General features: G+C 53.7%; 1 protein-coding gene across 2 annotated transcripts in view; it reads right to left on the bottom strand.

Moving 5' to 3' along the window:
- MYH11 (myosin heavy chain 11) overlaps positions 1-22283 on the bottom strand; it is a 106454-nt gene extending 84171 nt beyond the window's left edge. For both annotated transcript variants that reach the window (XM_062180504.1, XM_062180505.1), the window contains exons 1-2: positions 22215-22283; positions 4516-4877 (exon numbers count right to left, since the gene is read on the bottom strand). In XM_062180504.1, coding sequence (XP_062036488.1) covers positions 4516-4860 — 345 coding nt within the window. In that variant the 5' untranslated portion in view covers positions 4861-4877; positions 22215-22283. The remainder of the gene's footprint in view (positions 1-4515; positions 4878-22214) is intronic.
- Positions 22284-23097: the final 814 nt, after the last annotated feature.

The following is a 23097-nucleotide window of genomic DNA, read 5'->3' as shown; positions in this document are numbered from 1 at the left end:
ACCATGCTGTTTGCAGCCCCTGAGGCTGGGCACAGAGGTGGAAGGGCCCAGCGTATGGGAAACCAGATAAGACGTGAGCGAGGCAGGCCAGGTGTGGGTGAGAACAGGTGCAGGAGTCGGTGACGTCCAGCACACACTCCCAGGTCCCGGGAGACAACAGGGATGGAGGGGGCTTGTGGCCAAAGACCACACAGCCCCCTGACAGGGACTGTCACTCACACTCTGGCTCCTGGAGCGGCAGGTCCTCTGCTGTTTCAAACAATGCCAGAAACTAAGATTTTCTTTTTTCTGTTTCTCTCTTGCCACTACACACCCTCCCTTCTTAAAAAAAAAAAAAAATATATATATATATATATATATAGAAAATTAACTCAATTTAAAAAAAAAAAATCACTCTGTCTGAGCCAGCAGCTCACAGTCTCCAGCCTAGCACCTAGTAGGTGCTCAAGAAACCTTCCTAAAAGCTTAGAGTCCTTCCTGCTGTGAGCTGAAAGCTGGTCCAACTCAAAGCCAACAGCGTGCCCAGACTGTCCCCAGCTGCCCGGCCCTCAGCCATGATAAAATGTCAGCCTAAACTCTTAGAGTAAATTCTGGACCAGTCGTGGGCTCTGACCTGGTGGAGGAGGGCAGCACGTGCTTTTGAGGGTCCAACAGAAAGCAGTCCCGTGTCCACCCAGCCAGACTGCATGGGCTCCCACTGCCCCGAAATCCTCCCGAGGCGGTCAGGCTCCCTGGCACCCACCCACGTGTGCTGGATTGACAGACTGGCATCAGGTCAGCTGTGGCTTGACCTCCTAGGCTTGCTCATCCAGCAGGCTCGGGGCAGCCCACAGCAGGGGAGGGAACACACGCTTTCACAGGCAGAGAGACCAGAGTCTGAAGCTAGCCCCCTCCCCATGTGTGTGCCCTCTCTGCCTTGGTCACCCCGGTCTGCAGCGCGGGATACCAGCTTCCCTATTACTGGTGTCACCAAGGAGCAAGTGGGCTGGGCAGGGCTCGGGACAGCACCCAGAAAGAGGCCCACACATTTGTCCACCTTCCCCAGCAAAATGCCAGGGTCAGAGGCGGTCCCTGAAAAAATTCTAGGCAGAAAAAGCGCAGTCAATAACAGCATCCGCAGGGGCGGGGAGCCTCCAGCCTGGCCTGAGAGCTACACCCCCAGCCCGCGTGCAAACCCAAGGACCTGCGGCACCCAGGCAAGTCATGGATGCGCCAAGTGTGCCAAACTAAGACAAGCAGACAGGCCCTCTGGCTTCTGTGGGCGCTTCCAGATCCAAGAGGACAAGCGGTCGGCCAGGGCTTTCTCAAGGCCCCAGCCATGCAGGGGGCCTGCGGAACACAGAGGAAAATTCCCTCCCACTCTCCAAGGTCAAAGCCAGGTGTGGCCGGTTGCCTTTGCTGGGGACTTGGCATCACCGGCCACCGACCTGCTAAAGGGAGCCCGTCATTCTATCATGAGGGGCTTGCAGAGTAACTTCCTGTCCCCTTCTGTTCTCCATCTTCTCCACCAAGCCCAATGGCGGGCATGAAGCAATGAAATTGACCAGAAAGGAACATGACAGGAGCAGGCACGTGGTCACAAGGCTGCCTGGGGTTTAATCTGATCTGTGCAGAGAAGTGTAAGCAGGAATTTAAAGCTTTGATTCAGGATTTAATTCCCTGTCAGAAGATATTTTGCATCTCGGGACCTACCTAAGCCCCTCATTTTTTTTTTTCCTAATTTCTATTTTGAGCTCCAACCCTGTGTTGGAGGGCAACAGGTGAACCGGATACATGAGCCTGGCCCCAGCTTCCCGTCTCGATGGGAGACCTCAGCCCCAAGGAGCTCAAACCGGGGTCCTCAGAAATGTCCCAAGTATCACCATCCCCCCGGGGTCCATAATACTCCCCAACAAGGAAGGCCACGGACAAAAGGGATTCCCCTGGCTCAGTCAGGGAAATAAAGAAGGAGTTGACCCCTCTGGGTCTCGGCTTGCTGACCTGTAAAATGGGACAATCTTATTTAACATGGTGTTGACTAAATGAGTTAATGGTGTGGTAATCAGGGCAGAGTACCAGGCTCGGAGGAGATATTTCATAGGTCTGAGTCACTCACCGACCTACTTGGCTCTTAAAAAGCCACACAGGGGTTGGTGCTGTGGCCCAGAAGGTAAGCTGCCCTTTGCGACACCAACTTCTCCTACTGGAGTGTCAGTTCTAGTCCTAGCTACTTTGCTTCCAACCCAGCTTGCTGCTGGAGTGCCTAGCAAGGCAGCAGGAGATGGACCAAGTGCTTAATCCCTACTACCCACGTTGGAGACTCGGATGGAGTTTCTGGCTCCTGGCTTCAGCCTGGCCCAGCCCTGGCTGTTAGGGCCATTTAGAGATTAAATCAGCAGGTGGAAGATCTGTCTCCTCATCACTCTGCCTTTCAAATATTTTTTTTAAATCTTTTAAAAAATAAATTTAAGATTTATTTGAAAGTCAGAGTTACAGAGAGGCAGAAGGAGAGAGAGAAAGAGAAAGGTCTTCTACCTGCTGGTTCACTCCCCAGATGACCACAACAGCCAGAGCTGGACCAATCCAAAGCTGGGAGCCAGAATCTTATTCCAGGTCTCCCACATGAGTGCAGGGGCCCAAGGACCGGGGCCATCTTCCACTGTTTCCCCAGGCCACAGAAAAGCTGGATCGGAAGTGGAGCAGCTGGGTCTCGAACCAGCACCCCTATGGCTTGCCAGCACTGCAGGCAGAGGCTTTACCCATAAAAAGCCACTACAACCTCTTCCAAAATATCCTTAAGGAGAGTGGACAATGGCACAGTCCTGTGACAGGCCGCACAGCCCTGCAAGGGCATGCTGGGGGCTGAGATGGAGAAATGCCCAGCACCGACACGGACTTGGGAACGAGACAAAGTCGCTAGGGCCAGGCACGGCAGCCTCTCGATCGGCCAACACACTCCGTTCTCAGCAAGTTCTCTGGGTGAGGACTGACTTCAGAGTGTGCTATGCTTCCCTGAGTTTGCCAGGTCTCCCATATGGGATGTGCCTCATTCTCCGGATTAGGAAAAAAATTGGTAGCAGGTGATCGGAGAAGGAAAGGGCTCCTTCTCTTGTGAGAGGAAGGCAAGCGCCAAAGGACACGGTGATGGGGGCAACAGCTGCCCTGATTTTGCGAAGGAACCCAGCACATCCGACTGTCGGGAACAGAAGTGCAGTTCAGGGACAGGAGGTTAACTTATCCGACGGGTTAGGAGGTCCTTTCAGAAATGAAAGGCAGACAAAGGCTGGGCTGTGGGACCTCCACCCTCTGTCTGACATCAGGGGGACATTTATGCCCTTCTAGGGGCTATGGTATGGGGAGCTGGTTCAAGCCCTTGAGAACCCAAGTCACTGAGAGCTGCTCTTCCCATCTTTCGGGCCAGGCCATCCAACAGAACTTTGATGATGGAATGTTCTAGACCTATGCTATCCAATACACCTGCTATCCACAGGTGGCTGTTGGGCACGTATGGCCAGCACAACTGAAAACAATGCATTTTTAAATGCACAACAATTTATTAAAATCCCAATGTAGTTGGCCCCAAGTGGCCAGCGGCTACCACATTGGATGGTACAGTTTTAGTTCTCTCCAACCAACACTGTCAACCCCGAGGTACCCAGGATGCCATCCGGGTGCTCCCACTGGGGACAGAAAAGGCCTCTGAGAAATCTGAGCAGATCCTCAGGCTGCCAGGATGCACCAGCCCTTTTCCCAGGAGGCCATGCGAGGAATGACATCATCAAGACTTGTTGAGTGTGTGTCTCACTCCGCGGCACTCTGCCCATGAGGTTACTGTCAAAAGTTCATGGAAGGCCAGTGCCGCGGCTCACTAGGCTAATCCTCCACCTTGTGGCGCTGGCACACCGGGTTCTAGTCCCAGTCGGGGCGCCGGATTCTGTCCCGGTTGCCCCTCTTCCAGGCCAGCTCTCTGCTATGGCCCGGGAAGGCAGTGGAGGATGGCCCAAGTCCTTGGGCCCTGCACCCGCATGGGAGACCAGGAGAAGCACCTGGCTCCTGCCTTCAGATCAGCGTGGTGCGCCGGCCGCGGCGGCCATTGGAAGGTGAACCAATGGCAAAGGAAGACCTTTCTCTCTGTCTCTCTCTCTCACTGTCCACTCTGCCTGTCAAAAAATTAAAAAATAAAAAAAGTTCATGGAAAACAAAACAAAAAGATAAGCTTGTTTGGGTGCCAAGAGCATTTCTGAAATTGGCTGCGTTTTCCATGAATTTGTTGCAGACCTGCTATATTTGTTCAAAGACTCTACACATCCCCTGTACCGGTGACAGTGATTGCTCCCATTGCAAAGACAGGAAGACTGAGGCTTCACGGGGCAACATGGCTTGTTCTGTGGAGATGAGAACCCATCCCCAGCACGCCATCTCACGTGACAGCATCTTCAGTCCCTAACCCCGAACTCCAAACAGATTTCTGAGCCCCTCCCTTCCACACAGGAGCAGGCAGCCCGGAAAAGGGAGCCAGCTGCCGCAGATACTCACGTAGATGAGCCCGGAGAAGTACCTCTCCCTCAGGTTGTGCAGCACGGAAGCCTCGTTGAGACACGTCAGCTCTGCCATGTCCTCCACCTTGGAGAACTTGGGCGGGTTCATCTTCTGGATGTCATCCTTGCCCACCGTGACCTTCTTCCCATTCTCCACCAGCTCCACGACCACCTCATCCCCCTTCTCCTCCTTGATGCTGGCCGCCTCGAAGCCCTGCTTCTCCGAAGGGACCCACACCAGCCTCTTGGCCACCCAGTCGGCCTGGGCCACGGGGCTGTTGATGAAGTTCTTGTCCACAAAGAGGAACTTCTCATCGTCGCTGAGTTGGCCCTTCTGCGCCATGGTGCCTGGTTGGTCCCCTGCAGAATATGGTGACAGGGTCAGAATCGGGTGGAAACAGGCCTTAAAGACAGAAAAGGCTTTCCCCTGGCCACGTTGGAGGGCTACAATCCACAGAAATGGCCTGCTGTGTCATTTATGTTGTCAGAGAACAGAAACTATGCAAAAGCCCTTGAGAAAAGGACTTGCATTGGTGCCCATCATAGCAAAAACCAAGAAATAACCAATATCCATCGACACAGGAGTGGATGTGCAATTGCGATTCTCACAGTGGCTAAGAAGCAAGAAGTGTAGACACGGGAAGACACCCATGCCTTACTGTTACTGCAAGAATCAAAGGGAAGGCCTCCAATGGTCAAGCACAGAACTACCATCCGATCCAGCAGTTCCAGTCCTAGTGATAAACTCAACAGAAACAAAACTTGCACATAGAAGTTCACAGCAGCATGATTTAGAATAGCCCCAAAAGTGGAAACAGCCAACATTTTCATGAATGGATAAAAGGATATATAAAATGTGGTATATCCGCGGGGTGGAATATTATTCAGTCATAAAAAGGAATGAAGTACTGATGCCTGCTATAATATGGCTGAACCTTAGAAATATAATTATGCTGGGGCTAGTGCTATGGCATAGTAGGTTAAGCATCTGTCTGCAGTGCCAACATCCCATATGCGCACCGGTTCAGATCCCAGCTGCTCCACTTCCAATCCACTCCTGCTGCTTGGGCCCCTGCACTCACATGGGAGCTGGAAGAAGCTCCCAACTCCTGGCTTCAGATCAGCCCAGCTCCGACCATTTGGGGAATGAACCAGTAGATGGAAGACCTCTCTCTGCCTATAACTCTGCCTCTTAAGTAAAATAATGTTTAAAAAATAATAAAAATAAAAAAGAAACCTAATTATGCTAAGTAAAAGCAGCCACACACAAAGGACCATAGTGTACAATTCCATTTCTATGAAATACCCAGCAAATCCAGAGATAGAAAGTGGATTACATTGCCGGCACTGTGGCTCAATAGGCTAATCCTCCGCCTTGTGGCGCCGGCACACCGGGTTCTAGTCCCAGTCGGGGCGCCGGATTCTGTCCCGGTTGCCCCTCTTTCAGGCCAGCTCTCTGCTATGGCCTGGGAGTGCAGTGGAGGATGGCCCAAGTGCTTGGGCCCTGCACTCCATGGGAGACCAGGAGAAGCACCTGGCTCCTGCCATCGGATCAGTGTGGTGCGCCGGCTGCAGCACGCTGGCCATTGGAGGGTGAACCAACGGCAAAAAGGAAGACCTTTCTCTCCGTCTCTCTCACTGTCCACTCTGCTTGTCAGAAAAAAAAAAAAAAAAAAGTGGGCCAGAGCCATGGCTTAACAGGCTAATCCTCCACCTGCGGCGCCAGCACACCAGGTTCTAGTCCCGGTTGGGGCGCCGGATTCCATCCCGGTTGCCCCTCTTCCAGGCCAGCTCTCTGCTGTGGCCTGGGAAGGCAGTGGAGGATGGCCCAAGTGCTTGGGCCCTGCACCCGCATGGGAGACCGGGAGAAGCGCTTGGCTCCTGGCTTCGGATCAACACGATGTGCCAGCCACAGCGGCCATTGGAGGGTGAAGCAACGGCAAAAAGGAAGACCTTTCTCTCTCTCTCTCTCTCTCACTATCCACTCTGCCTGTCAAAAAACAAAAACAGAAACAAAAACAAAAGCAAGAAAGTGGATTACAGACTTCCAGATGCCGGAGGGGAGTTAAAGGGGAACAGTTAGGGCAGGTGCTGTGGCGTAGGACGTTAAGCTGCTGCTTGGATGCCCCCATCCCACATCAGAGTGCCTGGTTCATGTCCTGGCTACTCTACTTCTGATCCAGCTTCCTGTTAATGTGCCTGGGAAAGCAGCAGATGGTGGCTCAAGTGCTTGTGTTCCTGCACTCATGTGGGAGAACCAAATGGAGTTCCAGCTCTCGGCTTCAGCCTGGCCCAGTCCCAGCAGTTGTGAGCATTTGAGGAGTGAACCACAGGATGGGAGATCTCTGTGTGTGTGTGTGTGTGTCTCCCCTTCTGTTACTTTGCCTTTCAAATGAATAAACCTTTTTATAAAACGGGTGACAGTTAAAGGGTGTCTGGTCATTTGAGGGGTGATAAAGGTGCTCTAGAATTTATTACAGTAATGGATATACCAATCTCTGAATATACTAAAAGCCATTCAATTGTATAATTTAAATAGGTAAACTGTATGGTACATAAATTCTATCTCAATTATACATTTAAAAAAAAAAAAGCCGGCGCCGCGGCTCACTAGGCTAATCCTCCACCTTGCGGCGCCGGCACACCGGGTTCTAGTCCCGGTCGGGGCGCCGGATTCTGTCCCGGTTGCCCCTCTTCCAGGCCAGCTCTCTGCTGTGGCCAGGGAGTGCAGTGGAGGATGGCCCAGGTGCTTGGGCCCTGCACCCCACAGGAGACCAGGAGAAGCACCTGGCTCCTGCCATCGGATTGGCGCGGTGCGCTGGCCGCAGCGCGCCTACCGCGGCGGCCATTGGAGGGTGAACCAATGGTAAACGGAAGAGCTTTCTCTCTGTCTCTCTCTCACTGTCCACTCTGCCTGTCAAAAAAAAAAAAAAAAAAAAAAAACAGAAGGGAGAACTGTGAAAGCTTGATGAAATAGCTCACTTTCATTCACAATGATTTAGCATCACGTGGTGGGCATTGTCCCAGGAGTTAAGACGCTGGTTAAGGTGCCAGCATCCCATACTGGAACACCTGGCTTTGAAACCCATCTCAGTCTCTTGACTGCAGCTTCTTGCTAATGTGGACTCCGGAGGGTGGGGGTGGGGGTGGGGAAAGAGATGGGCAGAGTGATGATGGCTCAAGAAATGAGGTTCCTGATACCCTCACGGGAGACCTGGATGGAGTTCCTGCTCCTGGCTTTAGTCCAACCCAGTCCATTGGGAGCCGCTGGGAGGGGGTGTGAACCTCCCTGCTTCTGCTTCTCAAATAAATAAAAATTGAAGGGGTGGGTGCTCGCCCCGGTGGTAAAGATGCTGGTTGGGATGCCTACATCCCACATCAGTCTTGTGTCCGAGTCCCAGCTCCACTCCCAGTCCCAGCTTCTGGGGGGCAGCAGGTGAGGGTGCAAGTAATTGGGTCCCTGTCACCCACGTAAGAGACTGAGTTCCAGGCTCCAGGCTTCAGCCTGGCCCAGCCCTGTCTCTTGTGGGTATTTTGGGGGAGTGAACCAGCACACAGATCTCTCTCTCTCTGCCTTTCAAATAAATGAAAATGGAAAAATAAAACAAAAACACAACCTATGCCCACCCCTTGTCCTGCAGTTTGATTTCTTGGCATTTAGCCCAACAGAGGCACAGGTGTGCCCTGCAGAGCTGTGGGAGCAGCACCCGCACACAGCTGGGTGCCCTCCAGGGAGTGCCTTGTCAATCAGAGAACATTCACTCACCAGGACGCTGTAACTGCACAGGACTTCTACCTCACAAAGAGCTCTCCACGTGAACACACATATTCTAGTATGACAGACGCAGTGAAATTCCCCTACTCTAAATGAATGACTGTTAGCAAATTTATGGAATTGTATATCTAGCCCTGTGATCAATTCTGGCCCATTTCCATCACCCGAGAAAGTGTTTCTTTGTGGCCATCTTAGTCCCTGCCCAGCTCCCAGCCCCGGTGACCACTCATCTCCTGTCTCCAAAGGCTCACCTGTTTCAGATTTCATAGGATTAGAATCCTACAATAGGGACCTTTGGCCATGGAAAGATGTTTATATTTTTAAATGAAAAACAACATGCCTAAGTAGACTGTTACTCAGCAATAAAAAGGAAAAAGCAATACAGGAAAAGAGGCAAGTGTGAAAAATGCTATGCTAAGTGCAGGAAGCCAAGCCCAAAGACCAGGTGCAGTATGGTTCCATCGATAAGGAAACCTTAACAGGCCCAGCTTTGGGGCAGGTACTGGCATGGCAGTTAAGTGCTGCCCGGGACACCTGCCCCCATATCAGAGTGCCCGTTTCCAGTGCTGATTAAAACTCTCACGAAAAAAATCTTTCATATAATTTTATATTTACATATTTAAATGTGTCCATTTTTTCAAAGTCTAGAAAACCTGCATCAAATATTTAACTACGGTTTTATCTGGTCCAATATGGGATAATTTGATAACCAATAAGAACAATAACATCAGGAGTTAAAAAATATAAATATATTTAAATTCATGTGCTTATAATGGTTAAAAAAACTAAGTAATCCTTGCACGAGGCTAGGGAACCAACACAACAGTTTGAAAACTGATAGAGAAAATATTCTGTTGTTTCTATAGAAATTATTACTGAGGGCCACTCAATAATTGCAAAGAAGAAGTCTGTCTTTGTGTAGGAGCTCAGGTCCCTAACTGGTCTCTCAGCTGGGGGCCCCTTGGGGGACCGATTCTCCACTGTGTCATCCAGGTGTGCCCACGAGGACAGGGTCGGGGCAGTGAGCCCTGGGCCTGTCCAGTCTCCTGTTCTAGACCTCAACACTGCCTGCAGACGCTGTCCCGCTGAGACTCTCACCCGGCTCCTCCAACCTGCGCCATCTCTCCCCAACCGGCTGCTGCTGTGCTCCCGAGAATGAAGGCACCTGCCGAGTTAGGACGCGCGGCTAACCAGGACCTGCTATGCTGCTGATATCCCTACGTCAGCACACAATTCCCAGCTCCTTTGAATTCACCAAGATGATCCCCCACAGGAAAGGGCTAAACCTTACAGCCCTTGCCTGGGCCCCCACAGCCAAAAACAGCCAGCCCCGGAGACAGGGACCTGGTGCGTGACACAGGGTTTGAAAGGAAGGGGCTGGGGGAAGGGGGCAGATACTCCAGTGCCTATCTCTCTCTCTCTCTCAAGGGTGAGAACAACAACAACAAAAACCAGAAGCTCTCTGCTCCGAAGAGATGGCTATTTCTCCCAGGAGACCTGGCCTAGGCGCCGATTTGCTAGGAAGATGGACAGGCAGGTGTTCGGCACGGGGACCGAGACGCCACTGGGGATGCCTGCATCCCAGATCAGAATGCCTGGGTTTGCTCTCCGGCTCCGCTTCCGCTTCCAGTTCCTGCTAATGCCCGCCCTAGGAGGCAGCGGGCAGTGGCTCAGGTACTGGGATCCCTACCACCGATGTGGGAGGCTTGGATCTATTTCCTGATTCTCAGGTGTAGCCTGGCCTTAGCCCTGGCTGTTGCAGGTATTTGGGGGAGTGAACCAGCGAATGGAAGACCTCTGTCTCTCCTTCTCGATGCCTTTCTTCCTTTCAAATAAACAAAGATGGAAACATAAGTGAAGCATTCCCTAAATCTGAGTCATCACGCCATTCAAAAAGCCAAACAAAGAACTCTAAGGAGGGGCCAGCGCTGTGGCGTAGCAGGTTAAACCTCTGCCTGTGATGCCGGCATCCCCTGTGGGCATCGGTTCAAGTCTCAGCTGCTCCACTTCCAATGCAGCTCCCTGCCAGTGGCCTGGAAAAGGCAGTGAAAGATGGCCCAAGCATTCCCATGCCACCCACATGGGAGGCCCAGATGAAGCTCCTGGCTCCGGCCTAGCCCAGACCCAGCCATTGCAACCATTTGAATCATAGGGTGCAAGATTTCTCTCTGTCTCTAACTCTTTCAAATCAATAAAATAAATATTTTATAAAATTAAATTTAAAATGTCAATAACGTAAGTGGAGTTAGAAGACAGTTTTATCTGAACTCACCCCTCTCCCAAAAACAGAATTACGAGACGAGCAGGAACATCGCTACACTCTTCGGCCTGAGGATGCTACGGCGGCTTTTGCATACTTACAGAGTCCCGGCCTTTCTGAGGTCCTGGGGAGTATTTACAAGGGAAACCAGACAGCCGGGACTCACTGCCCACCATCAGGGCGGGGAGGAAGCGAACGGGGTGAAACTGAAGCCAGCCTGGCCCTGGACTGAGCGGTCACTGGGCGAGGGCTCCCCATGCGATGCCCCACTCTGTACTTCTGCAGGTGCCCGACAGTGCCCTCCGCAACAATAACCTAAAGGTACTTCCAAAAGCTTGTGGAGACACAGCACGAAATCCTAACTTTACTCTGCTGCGAAAATTTCTGAAGTCCATGCCTAGCTTTTTCATCCTGCACACATCCTATTCTGAAGACTGCCTGGATTACAATGTTGACCCGTGAGCCCTCCTTCTACTAGGAACGCACGCAGGTGCGGCGTCACCTCCCACCGGGCCTCTGTCACATCCGGGATCCAGCTTTCTGCCCGCAGCAGTGCTGGGAGCTCAGAGCCAGCTGCACCTGCAGATACAGACACTGAGGAGCAGACAGGTGAAGCAATTCCCTCCAAGGTCACACAGCTAAGAGGCGGCAGAGCTGCCATCTAAACTCGAGTCTGTGGCATAACAAGTTAAGCCACTACCTATGATCCCAGCATCCCAGACGGGCGCTGGTTTGAGTCCCGGCTGCTCCACTTCTGATCCAGCTCCCTGCTAACGCGCTTGGGAAAGCCATGGAAGATGGCCTGAGTGCTTGGGCCCCTGCACCCATGTGGGAGACCCGGGTAAAGCTTCTGGCTCCTGGCTTCAGCCTGGCCCAGCTACGGCTGTTGCAGCCATTTGGGGGGTGAACAGCAGATGGGAGATCTCTTTCTCTGTACCCCTATTTCTAACTCTGCCTTCAAAGAAATAAATATTTTTAAAATCCTCTTTAAACTTGAGTCTGATTCTGGAGCCTCTCACCCAAGATGGATAGATCAGCTGGGTATTTGCCATGAACGACAGGGAAGACGCCAGGTGGGCACCACCCCGTCCATCAGCGCGTGCCTGGGTTTGAAGCCGGCCTCCAGCTCCTGACTCCTGCTTCCTGCTGATGCAGACCCTGCTAATCGCTGTTCAGAGCTCAGGCAGTCGGCTCCTGGCCGTGACATGGAGACCTGCTTTGAGCTCCTGGCTTCTGGTTTCAACGTGGCCTAGTCTTGGCTGTCTTGGGCATTTGGAAAGTGACCCAGGGGTGGCTGTTCTCTCCGTCTCCATTCCTCCTCTACTTGGCGTTCATGCAGACACTGTGTCATCTCCCACAGGGTCTCAGTGTCACACTCTCCCCACTCCCATAGTTCAGTCGGTCGGCCTCTCTCTCCCTCCTTTCTTCCTCTCTCCCCTTGCCTTTCTTTCAAATAAATAAAAAAAAAAAAATCGATCAGTCAATAATTGAGCACTCCCTTGAGTGTCGGGGTGCATATTAGAAGTCAGCATGGCCCCGAATCAGATTACATCAGCTATGGCTCCGGGCCAACGTCTCAGACACACTCCTGACACAGGGGCAGGACACGACCAACATGTGCCCTCGGAGCCCGCTCAGATGAGGTCCAAAACCAGCAAGACCATTCTACGGGGACAGAGACCAGAGGAGGAACGACCCTTAGGGACACAGTGACTCGTGGGGTGGCATTCAGTTTCCTGGCCCTTGTGTGCCCACTGGGTACACTCACCAAGCTGCACACCCACTGCCTGTGAGCAAGATACTGTCAAATGAAAGGTTTGGGTCCGTTCTGGAAAACCATGCCAAAGAGGAATCTTCAAGAAGTTCATGAAAAATATGTGCTATGCAAGAACTATGCATGGATTTCAAAAATTTTTCCTACCAAAATAAACTTATCATTAAGTTTTTCGAAATTAAATTTATTTGAGGGGCAGAGAGGCGACGAGAAAGACAGAGCTTCCATCCATGGGTTAACCCCCTACATACTTTCAAGGCCCAGGGCTGGAGCCAGGAACTCAAAACGGGTTTCCCAGGAGGGCGACAGGGACCCCGTTAGCTGGGCTGTCCCCTGCGGCTGCCCAGGCTGGGCCTTTGTAGGGAGCAGGGTCAGAAGGTGGAGCTGGGGATGGGATGCATCTTAGGGGGAACTCGGGCATCTTATCTACTACGCCTAACGTCCATCCCCAAACTTATCTTTTAATTCTGTTTTCCCATGAGGTTTGTGAAGTCCTCTGTCCTTTGCTGGATATACAGTCACTTCATTTTTCTTTCCTTGTTTATCTGGAAATGTGCTTAAAATCCACCTCACATAGAATTTACCCCTTTCACTCTTTGCACAGTGCAGGAGTGGCAAGTATAGTTTAGCCTTTCTCACGCCATGCTCAGGAGTTGCCTTAAATGTCAGGAAAAAGCAGCACAAAACACAACCAAAAAATAAGGGGCCACATGGATCCCCACTGCCAGGCCCCTGTCTAAGACGCGCAAATAAACAAATTCAAGTGCAAAGATTCGGTCTCTGTCCAAAAAAGGAGAGAGGCTCGCTGGCTCGCTCCCCACGGCTTGGAAGCCTCTGACAGTTACGACGTGTGAAGTCTGCTTTGGTCAAAGGCTTGAGAAGCTGGGGTTCATGCTAGAGCATCGTTTCCCAGAGTGGGCTCCTGAGCCCCTCAAACATTTGGTGGTGGGGGGGAGCAGGGAGGTGGAGAAGTTCCTCACACACAGCTCTGCGGTCACACCCATTTGGAAGGGACGGCACAGTGCCCACCCTCCATGCCATGAGGACATCCAAGTGAATCTGAGGCCCCCAAACGCCACGTGGCCACAGACCCACGCTTGAGAAAGCTCAGTGAGGCCAGCACACTAACAACCCAGGCTTCCCTGGGGAGCCACAGGTTCTGCATCCGTGGATCCAACCAATGCAGATGGGAAATATTTTTTAAAAGATGGCCTGTGTGCTGACCACGTAGACTTTTCCCCCCTGCCACCACTCCCTCAATAATTTACTCCAACAACTACTGAGACAGCATCCCATGGTATTGGGCCTGCTAAGCAATCAGGACATGATGTAAAGTTACACGGAAATGCTACACCATTTACAAAAGGGACTGGCGTGTGCAGAGGGGTCCTGGAACCATCTCACAGGTACCGGAGACAACTGGACTGGCCCCGGGAATGACAGTCACCAAGTCTTTCTTTGTATCGTTCAATCCCCCTCAAAGGCCCTAGGAGAAGCCTCCTCCCAGTTCAGTTCCAGCAGCCTGGATGGTGCCTGCCCACTGCTTCCTGCCGCTGTGAGGACCCGGGCTTAGCACGCACCGGGAGGCTGGAGTTTTCTGAACGATGGGGGGGGAGGGGGGGACAGAAAGGCAAACGGCGTCAGGTCAGGCCTCCGGAGAGGCACAGCACGGACAGAAGCAGCCCATGAGGTGGCACCCGTGCCCACGGAGCCCAGCCCCAGGGCCAGCCCTGCTGTGGTCCCTGCCTTCTCCTTGTGAGGATGACTCCCGACTTTGCCAGATGTCCCCTGGTGGGGGCAAGAGGTTGGCCGAACGTCCCCGGTTGAGAATCCCAGCTTTGGCGCACAAACAAGGGCCGTCTGGGACAAGGTGATGGAAGCTGAGGGCTGTGGTCACCAGAGTGTCACATGAAGGCGCACGGGCAGACAGGTGGCCTGGGAGCGCGGCAGAGCAGAGACCATCGTCCCAGAGGGGTCCAGCTCGCTCCCTCGCTACCCCGGTCCTCCTCCTCCTCCTCCCGCGGCCGGGGCTCGGCAGCAGCGCCGAGGGCCGAGAGGACATCTCAGGATTATCACCCGCACTGCCGGACACCAGCGTGGGTCACCGTCCAGGCCGGTCCTGGAGTGCTTTGATCAAAGCCGAGGCGTCTGTCACCACCAGCATTAGCAACATCTGACGCCTCTGTGTGCCACAGCCACGGTGCCCGACCCGTCCCGGCTTCCTCACCAGGAGCTCACTGCTCCCCTCCTTGTGCACACACACGCCACATATTAGCTCTGGAAGACCACAGGGCCCTGGAACTTGCAGGCCGACTCCGGGAAGGTCGCTCTCTCCATCTCTGGGCCTTGCATTTTCCCTTGGGAAAAAGCCATGGTGGGCCGGCCTAGCTCTGTCGCCTAAAGACACCTGTGATCCAAGACCAAAGGCTCGGGGCTGGCACTGTGGCACAGTGGTTAAGCCACAGCTTGCAGGACCAGCATTCCACATGGACTCCAATTCAAGTCCTGGCTGTGCCACTTTCAATCCAGCTCCCTACTACTGTGCCTGGGAAAGCAGCCGAACATGGCCCAAGCCCCTGGGTCCCTGCACCCACATGGGTGACCCAGAAGAAGCTCCTGGCTTCAGCCTGGCACAGCCCTGGCCAGTGTGGCCATTTGGGGAGTGAACCAGCTGATGAAAGATCTCCGTCTCTCCTCCTCTCTCTCTCTCTCTCTTACTCCACCTTTCAAATAAATTAATAAATCTTAAAAAAAAAAAAAAAAAAAAAAAAGACCAAATGTTTGACCCTGGGCCGAGGGAGACAGCCCAGATGCCTTCAATCCTTTTATCACCAGTTTTATTGACCCCAGAGGAACTCGGGGACCACAGAGCTCATGCTCTCTCCACCTCAGCACAGAGGACAAATGGACTAAGCTCCTCAGCACCCACAGGATTTGCACACCCTCTGGCCCAGTCTGCAGCTGCCCTGCCAGAGCCCCTGATTGAGACGCTGGCACGGACAGACAAACCCCAAGGCCACTGAGCCGTCGGCGAGCGAGCTCCTGGGGGCACCCGCAAACCAGCAGGCAGGTCCGCTGCTGGGGGGATCCAAGCCCAAGGCCTCCTCCAGGTGGGGGAGACACCAAACTGTGCAGGAGGGAGAGGGGCCAGACACACTAAGCGCATTGGTTCTCCAGCCCCCAGCCCACCCCGGAGGCCATCTGGACTCTGAATCTGCTGTCAGTAACAGTCGCTGTATTTATCGGACAGTTTGCCACTTACACCAACTCACGGTGTCCCATCAGGGTTCCAGGAGGTGGCACTGTCATTCCCATTTTCTTGCTCTAACTACCAAGGTCCTGAAAGGTAAACCACAGGCCCTTGCTTGTAAAAACTGGAGTCAAGATTTGAACCCGGATCTGTCCCACACCCAGTTTATTCTTCACAGAAAGTGGTTTCTTGCTCTGGGGCCCTGTCCCCACTGCACCTGCCCCTGACATCCACACCTTTCTCGCCACATCCCAAGGGCGCGGTCCCCAGGAAGCCGGACATCAAGAACGCACCTGCCTGCCTCCTTGGAAGACGGCTCATTTCCAAGGTAACTCCAGAAGCAGATTCGTTCACTCAGTCACCTCAATCACCCTTTCCTCCTAACCAAGAGGCCTTGGACAGCAAGGGTTAAAGTCGCCCCAGTGGCGGAAGCTTCTAGAAGACGGAGGACTGCTCTTTGCGGCCTTAAGAGCCCCGTTGTGTTTGGAGTCTCGCACCTTCCACACGGCACAGCGTAAGCTAAGTGCAGCTCACACCATGGCCGGGACCGTCGGAGGCTGGACTCGGCCACCTCCTCCGAGGACTGCACAGCGACAGCTGTCAATTTTTGATGCGCAAGACTTCACCTTAGCAACCGCCATCGGCGATTTCACAGTATGGGACAAAAATCCATATTCAGGGTGAGCATCCCTCATGTGAAAATCTGAAACCCAAAACTTTCTGAGAGCCAACAGGACACCAGGAGTGGAAACTTCCACCCCTGACCTCCCATGACCCACTGCACTTAAATGCACGCACACCGAAGGCATGGTACAAAGTGGCCTTCAGGAGTGTGGAAAAGCAGGGATGAAACACAGATGGATTCCTTGTTTTAATTCGGGTCCCTTCTCAAAGATGTCTCATTACAAGGAGAGTCAGAAAGTTTATGGAAAACCTGTATTATTTTGTAATTCCCTTTTCCATGAAATTTTTTTCAACTACTCTTTTGTGCACATATTCCAGAACTCCCCTCCTCCAAATCTGAAACATGAAACACTCTCATCCCAAGATTTTCAAGTAAGGGATATTTGATTTGTGCAAGGACATATTCTGAAGCAAGACTTGTGAGAGGGGCCATAGGTGAGGCGTAGCGGGTAAAGCTGCTGCCTGCGGTGCTGGCATCCCATATGAGCACCAGTTCGAGTCCCAGCTGCTCCACTTCCGATCCAGCTCTCTGCTATGGCCTGGGAAAGCAGTGGAAGATGGCCTCAGTGCTTGGGCCCCTGCACGGACATGTGAGATCTGGAAGAAGCTCCTGGCTCCTGGCTTCAGACTGGCAGAGCTCCAGCCATTGTGGCCATTTGGGGAGTGAACCAGCAGATGCAAGACCTCTCTCTCTCTCTGCCTCTCTGTAACTGTCTTTCAAATAAATAAATAAATCTTTAAAAAAAAAAATACTTGTGAGAAATGATGGCATGCACTGCTTTGTTTCAGAAATGGGTTAAGCACCGTGTTGTATGTCCATGTGACAGAGGGCTGGGAAGCAGACAAGAAAAAAGGTGGCCGGCGCCGCAGCTCACTTGGCTAATCCTCCGCCTGCGGCACAAGCACACTGGGTTCTAGTCCCGGTCGGGGCGCCGGTTCTGTCCCAGCTGCCCCTCTTCCAGGCCAGCTCTCTGCTATGGCCAGGGAGTGCAGTGGAGGATGGCCCAAGTGCTTGGGCCCTGCACCCCATGGGAGACCAGGAGAAGCACCTGATTGGTGCAGCGCTGGCCGTAGCGGCCATTTGGAGGGCGAACCAATGGAAGGAAGACCTTTCTCTCTGTCTCTCTCTCTCTCCCTAACTCTGCCTGTCCAAAAAAAAAAAAAAAAAGGCTAACATATGTTGACACAGAAGGGAGCGGAGGGAGGGCATGTAATGGAGTGGAAGAACCCAGGATGGCAACATTTGGGCTAAACAGGAAGATTTCATTTAGAAAAAAATCGCCAAGACTGTAAGAGCATGAGGGGCCTGCACACATTCATGGAAAACAGAAGTGAAAACTGACCTTCTGCTGCTCCAAAAAAATGTTAAAGCCCCTGGATATGCTCATACAATGCATTGCCATGAACTTCTGAAGCCTCCTCGACACGCATGGATCTCAGTTAGCACTGAAATCAACCTAGTGGGGCAGGCGTCTGGCTTAGTGGTCACAGCACCTGCAGGACCAGGGTTCAATACCCAGCTCCTGCCCCTGACTCCAGCTGCCTGCTAAGCAGAGCCTGGGAGGCAGTGGTGATGGCTTGGGGCGTTGGGTTCTGCCACCCACGTGGGAGACCCGGATTGAGTTGCCAGCTCTCAGTTTTGGTCTCAGCCCAGCCAGGACTTGAGACATTTTAGGGAGTGAACCAGTGGATGGGAAGCCTCCCTCTCTCTCTCTGTTTCTCAAAGAAAAAAAATTTGTAGACAATCTTTTCATTCCATTTCCCATGAACATCTTGAAACCCTCAGACTAATGGCAATCATGAGAGGCGATGTGGAGGAGGGGAGCGAGGTGGGGAGTGAGTCTCCATCCGCAGTGGGCAATGTCTCCGGCGGCCCCCAGTGGCCCGAGACCCTGGGCCCTATGGACATTCTGCATTATCTACTGCTTCCCCAGGGGAGGGAGGCCTGGGCAGCGCTGGCCCTTGGTATCCGAGTGCGGTTGGTTGCAGGATCCACAGGGGATACCAAACCCTGCGGGTGTTCACGTCCCTTACAGGAAAAGGGGCAGGATGTGCAGAGAGCCACAGCTGTTTGAATCACAGACGTGCAACTCACAGGGTACAGGGCCAACTGTGCCCTGAACAGGGCCAGGCCAAGCGTGCATGAGGGAGCCGTAGGTCCCAAGTCCCTTTCCCGGTGACCTTGACGAGGGCTGCCTCTCAGAGAGGCAGGTCAGAGACACCTCCGTGCCTTCTTGCTCCCCCCTCCCCAACACACACACCGGAGCACCTTGTAATGCCCACCCGGCCTGCCCTCTCCTTCCTCCTTCATGTGGCCATGGTCACTTAAAGGTCAAGGGCAGAGGGTGGAGCCTCTGGAGGTGGAAAGGCCCACTAAGGCCAGCCAGACAAGCGGCTCCTGGGCAGACGTGCCCCTCCAGGTACCAGGGGGACCCACATAGATCCCAGATGTGATCGAAACCACAGGGAAAGATGCCTGGATGCAACAGAGCTCAAGTTTCTCAGCCCTGCTTGGAGCCCAGGTGTTACAGGCAAACATACAGGATAATCAGGTCTGTGAGCTGGAAGACCACGCCCTCATGCCCCTACCTGGCCACACCTGCGTGCCCACCTGCCAATCAGACTAATTAGCCACTCCCCTTTGGAAGTGGATTAAAGGCCTGGGACGCAGTGGGCCCAGCCTTGTGGCTTTTTGATGCCTTGCACCTCTGGGGCGTACAGCCTTTGGGACACCCGCCCCATGCTTCCAGCCTGCGTGCTCCTCCACATGGCTGGCTCCTGGTGCTCGCTATAAATCCAGATTCTTCTTAGACAGGGCCCTCACTCTAAGAGGCATTTCTCTCACTAAATAAAAAGCTTAAATTTGTCATGCTGCCTCATTTATTTGTGCCAGTACCCAGAATTCTTCTCCGAATATTAGGCAAGAACCCACAGCTTATTAATATTGCGAATTTATTAACATAAATGGCATGGCGGACACCGCGGCTCACTAGGCTAATCCTCCGCCTGCGGCGCCGGCACCCTGGGTTCTAATCCCGGTTGGGGCGCCAGATTCTAGTCCTGGTTGCTCCTCTTCCAGTCCAGCTCTCTGCTGTGGCTCGGGAGTGCAGTGGAGGATGGCCCAAGTGCTTGGGCCCTGTACTGGCGTGGGAGACCAGGAGGAAGCACCTGGCTCCTGGCTTGGGATCGGCGCAGCACGCCGGCCATGGTGGCCATTTGGAGAGTGAACCAATGTGGAAGGCAGACCTTTCTCTCTGTCTCTCACTGTCTAACTCTGCCTGTCCAAAATAAATAAATAAATAAATAAATAAATGGCACCCCACACTCTGGTATTACAGGTAGGGATTGGGCTAGGAAAATAGAGGACTCTAAAGTCAGATTAGGAACGAGTCTCTCCTTTGTGCAGAGGTCACCCAAGAGCCTGTCTGCTTCTGCCGAGTACTCGCTGCGCTGCCCCGAGCAAGCTCTGGTCATGTTGGAAGGTCGCCAGTGACCAGGCGCTGAGCTGAACCCTTCATACAATTGATCTCCTCTAACTCTCTCCCAAGGGCAACCCTTCAGGCTCAGGAGGTAACAGAACGTGGTTTGCAGATTCCCGTCTTCCTTCCCAGCTGCTGGGTGCTCCCTTACGCCAGTCATTCAGACTCCACAACGGTAGATGAGGTCCAGCAACAAGGTCATCGCTCCACGGGGTTGTCTTGAAGACTGAACGAGATAATGCCCATGAAGGGTTTAACATGTTGCTGGCCAACATGCTCAACCACCACCGGCTCTTCTCATTAACCCCATTCCACAGAGGGGCAAACTGAGGTTAAGGGAAGGCAGAGTAGCTCATCCTGAAATTTGCTTGTGCCCTTCCATGACTCTAATGGGTTTAACATTGCTCTTGGTTTTCCAGAAAAGTCGGAAGCACATCCAGTCTCAGAATGAGCCGCAATGGTGCCAACAGCGTAAAATCCACCTGTTTGGGATCCAGTGCACTGTGGAAAGATAACTCTACCCCCACCTCCTCCATGAACACCAAAAAATAATTTTTTTTTTTTCAAAAGAAGAGAAGGGTAGGAAAATGCAATTCCTGTTTCTTCCCGAATGTCCTCTCCTGCAGTCTCCTCCAGTGGTTCCAGCAGGGGCAGGGCCCACGGGGCTGCCGTGCAAGGCTGGGCAATGGTGAGGGCGGCCAGGGTGGCCTCATGGAAAACACTACCATACATGGGCATGTTTGCTCCATCTCCGCCCTCCCACCAGCAGAGTCACGATAAATCCCTGACAAATACCTTGTACGGAATAGCATGCCTCTTTCAGATGTGACAATAAAAAAAACACGGTGTTTACCAGGCCAGCTGGCGCACCTTGGGGACTCTCTGGACGACAGCCCACCTAAGGTCGCCAGCCCCCAACCAGATCATCGTCCCCCCCAAGGGACAAGCAGCACACGTTATTTTACTTTTGCAAAAGGTCAGTTTATGTTTTCTTCAAAAAGACAACGATAAATATTTACTTCTCTGAGAGCCTTGGGTCCCACCAGAAATCTGACTCCAGCAAAGAGCTTTTGTCCATGGGAAAGAAAAAAACAGGATGGGTCAGGGTGCTTGGCATCAGGCAGATGAGGGAGTGCATTTCACCACTCGCTAGCTGTGTGACCCTGGGCAAGTCGCTTAACTTCTCTGAACCTCAGCTGCCTTCTAGACCAAGCAAGCAGGCACCACAATTACCTCTCTCATGAGCAATTACGATTCCATGAGATCAGTGCTGCTACGGCGCCTGGCACACAAGCATCCATCAGCAGTAGCTATCTCCATGGGAAGGCATCAACCAAACACTGCGCTTCCTTGCAAGAACTCACAACTTCTTTCACACCCTGCCACCGAACCGGCTTTCAGCAAAGCCCAGCCCTGAAACAATTCGGAAACAGTATCTTTAAGCAAAGCAAACCAATGGAAAAATAACAGGTGCCAAAGAGTTTACTAACAGCTTCCCTTCCCTGTGCCGAATCCCGGCCAGTTTGCCGCCAATCTAAACCATGCTTCTTCACGCTAGAAGGAACCACTTCCTGCCTTGGGGTTCTCAGTATTTCTCTGCAAGCCAAGCTTTTCCTCGAGCGGCAGGATCCCCAGCAGCTCCCTGGACGAGGAGAAAGCTTCCAGCAGGCGAGGCCGGGCTCTGCAGGGAATCCCCACACTGTCTTAGCCGGTGCACCTGCAGCTCATGAACGCAAAGAGACGCTGGCATCCTCCCGACTAGCAGGGCTCTCAGCCTGCTTGAGGTTTTTTTCATTTCTGTTTAATTTGTAAGGGTCAGGAAGAAAAGTGGGCTGTCATCAACAGGCGGTGGCATAAGGCACCTTATCTCCCTGGGCTATCAACACGCACAACCCCCAGACTGATGAAACACACGCCTCTCCGCACGACAGGCGCCCCTCAGCTTTTAACTGGTTTAACACATTATCAGCATAACTAAGTGGTGCTTCCAGATCCACGTGGAGCCCGCCCTGCCTGCCTGTGTGATCCTGAAGTTCAGTGGCCCTCTTTCCCGTGTGTGTGTGTGTGTGTGTTCCTAGAATACCAGCATCAAGGCCAGACCGGCTGCAATTCGGAAGGCAGCGAATCTGCTGGATTCAACCGCTAACAAGAATCATCTGGGAGCGCTGATTTTTTTTTTTTAAGTGCGGTTTTTCTGCAGATTCTAGTGGAACTGGAGTTGGGCCCACGGTTAGGATCTTTCAAGCATCCCCAAAGTGGTATTTCCCAGTGAGAAGCACAGGAAATGCTGGGTTAGTGGGGGAGAGAGAGAGAGAAGAGAGGGGAGAATGTGGAGCCCCACCCATCTCACCCCATCCTTGAGACCGACGTCCCAAGCACAGACCCTCAGAGCTCCCCAGCCCCTGCAGAACGCCCTGGCGGACCCTCAGCCCCACCAGCCCACCCGCCCCAGCAGGAGCTGCACAACTCACAGACCTCCAAGTGGGGGGCGCGCGGAACACTGGACGGAGAGCGCGGGTCTGGCACACCTCCCAGGCCAGGGCGTCCAAGGCTCCCTGCGCGCCTCGGACGCCGCTCTTTATACACCCGGAGCTGCCCGCGGGTGGGACGGGGGAGGCGGCCCACGGGGTGCGGTGGGGGAGGGTCTCGCGCCGCTCCCTCCGCAGCGCCCCCTGCAGGGCCCGAGGCGTGCGGCTTTGGCCCCGGCCCAGGGCGCTTTCCCCGGGGGCGCTCCCGGACCCCGGGACAGCGGCGGTCCCTGGGGCCCCGAGTCCCTAGAGAACGGGGTGCTGGAGAAGTTCGCCCCAGAGTCGCCCCCCAGGCTGCAACCTCCGGCTCCCCGCGCTTGGGGGGGGGGGGGGGGGACGCTGGCGGACCTCCCTCCCCGGGCCTGCAGGGAAGAGTCGGGAAAGGGGATTTTCTGAACTTGGCCAAGTGCGAGGCCGGGCAGGGTGCGCACCGGGGCAGCACCTGCCCTTCCCGCCTTGCGGTCCGGCCGCCGCGCCCTCGGCCCCACGCGAGACCTTGGCCGAGTCACTCTCCTTCCCGAGCCGCGGGGTCCGCACGGCTAAACAGAGGAGGGGGCGGGGATAACGCGGTCGCGTGCCGGGCGGGTCGTCCGGACCCCGGGACAGCGCGGGCGGGTCCCGCTGCCCGAGGGGGCGCTGCGGGCCTGGGGGACGGGGCCTCGACCCCGCGCGGCTCCCTGGGCCCCGTGGGCGCCCCCGGGGGGTTCTCACTGCCTCGGTCACCATCGCGGCCCCTCGCGCTCTCTCTCGCTCGCTCTCTCTCTCTCTCTCTCTCTCTCTCTCTCTCGTGCCTCGGTCTCTGCGTCCCAGGGTCGTTCAGAAAGTTCACG

This window comes from Lepus europaeus, chromosome 21 (genome assembly GCF_033115175.1).
Source record: "Lepus europaeus isolate LE1 chromosome 21, mLepTim1.pri, whole genome shotgun sequence".
In the NCBI taxonomy this organism is placed as follows: Eukaryota; Metazoa; Chordata; class Mammalia; order Lagomorpha; family Leporidae; genus Lepus; species Lepus europaeus.
This window is presented reverse-complemented; position numbering and strand designations above follow the sequence as displayed.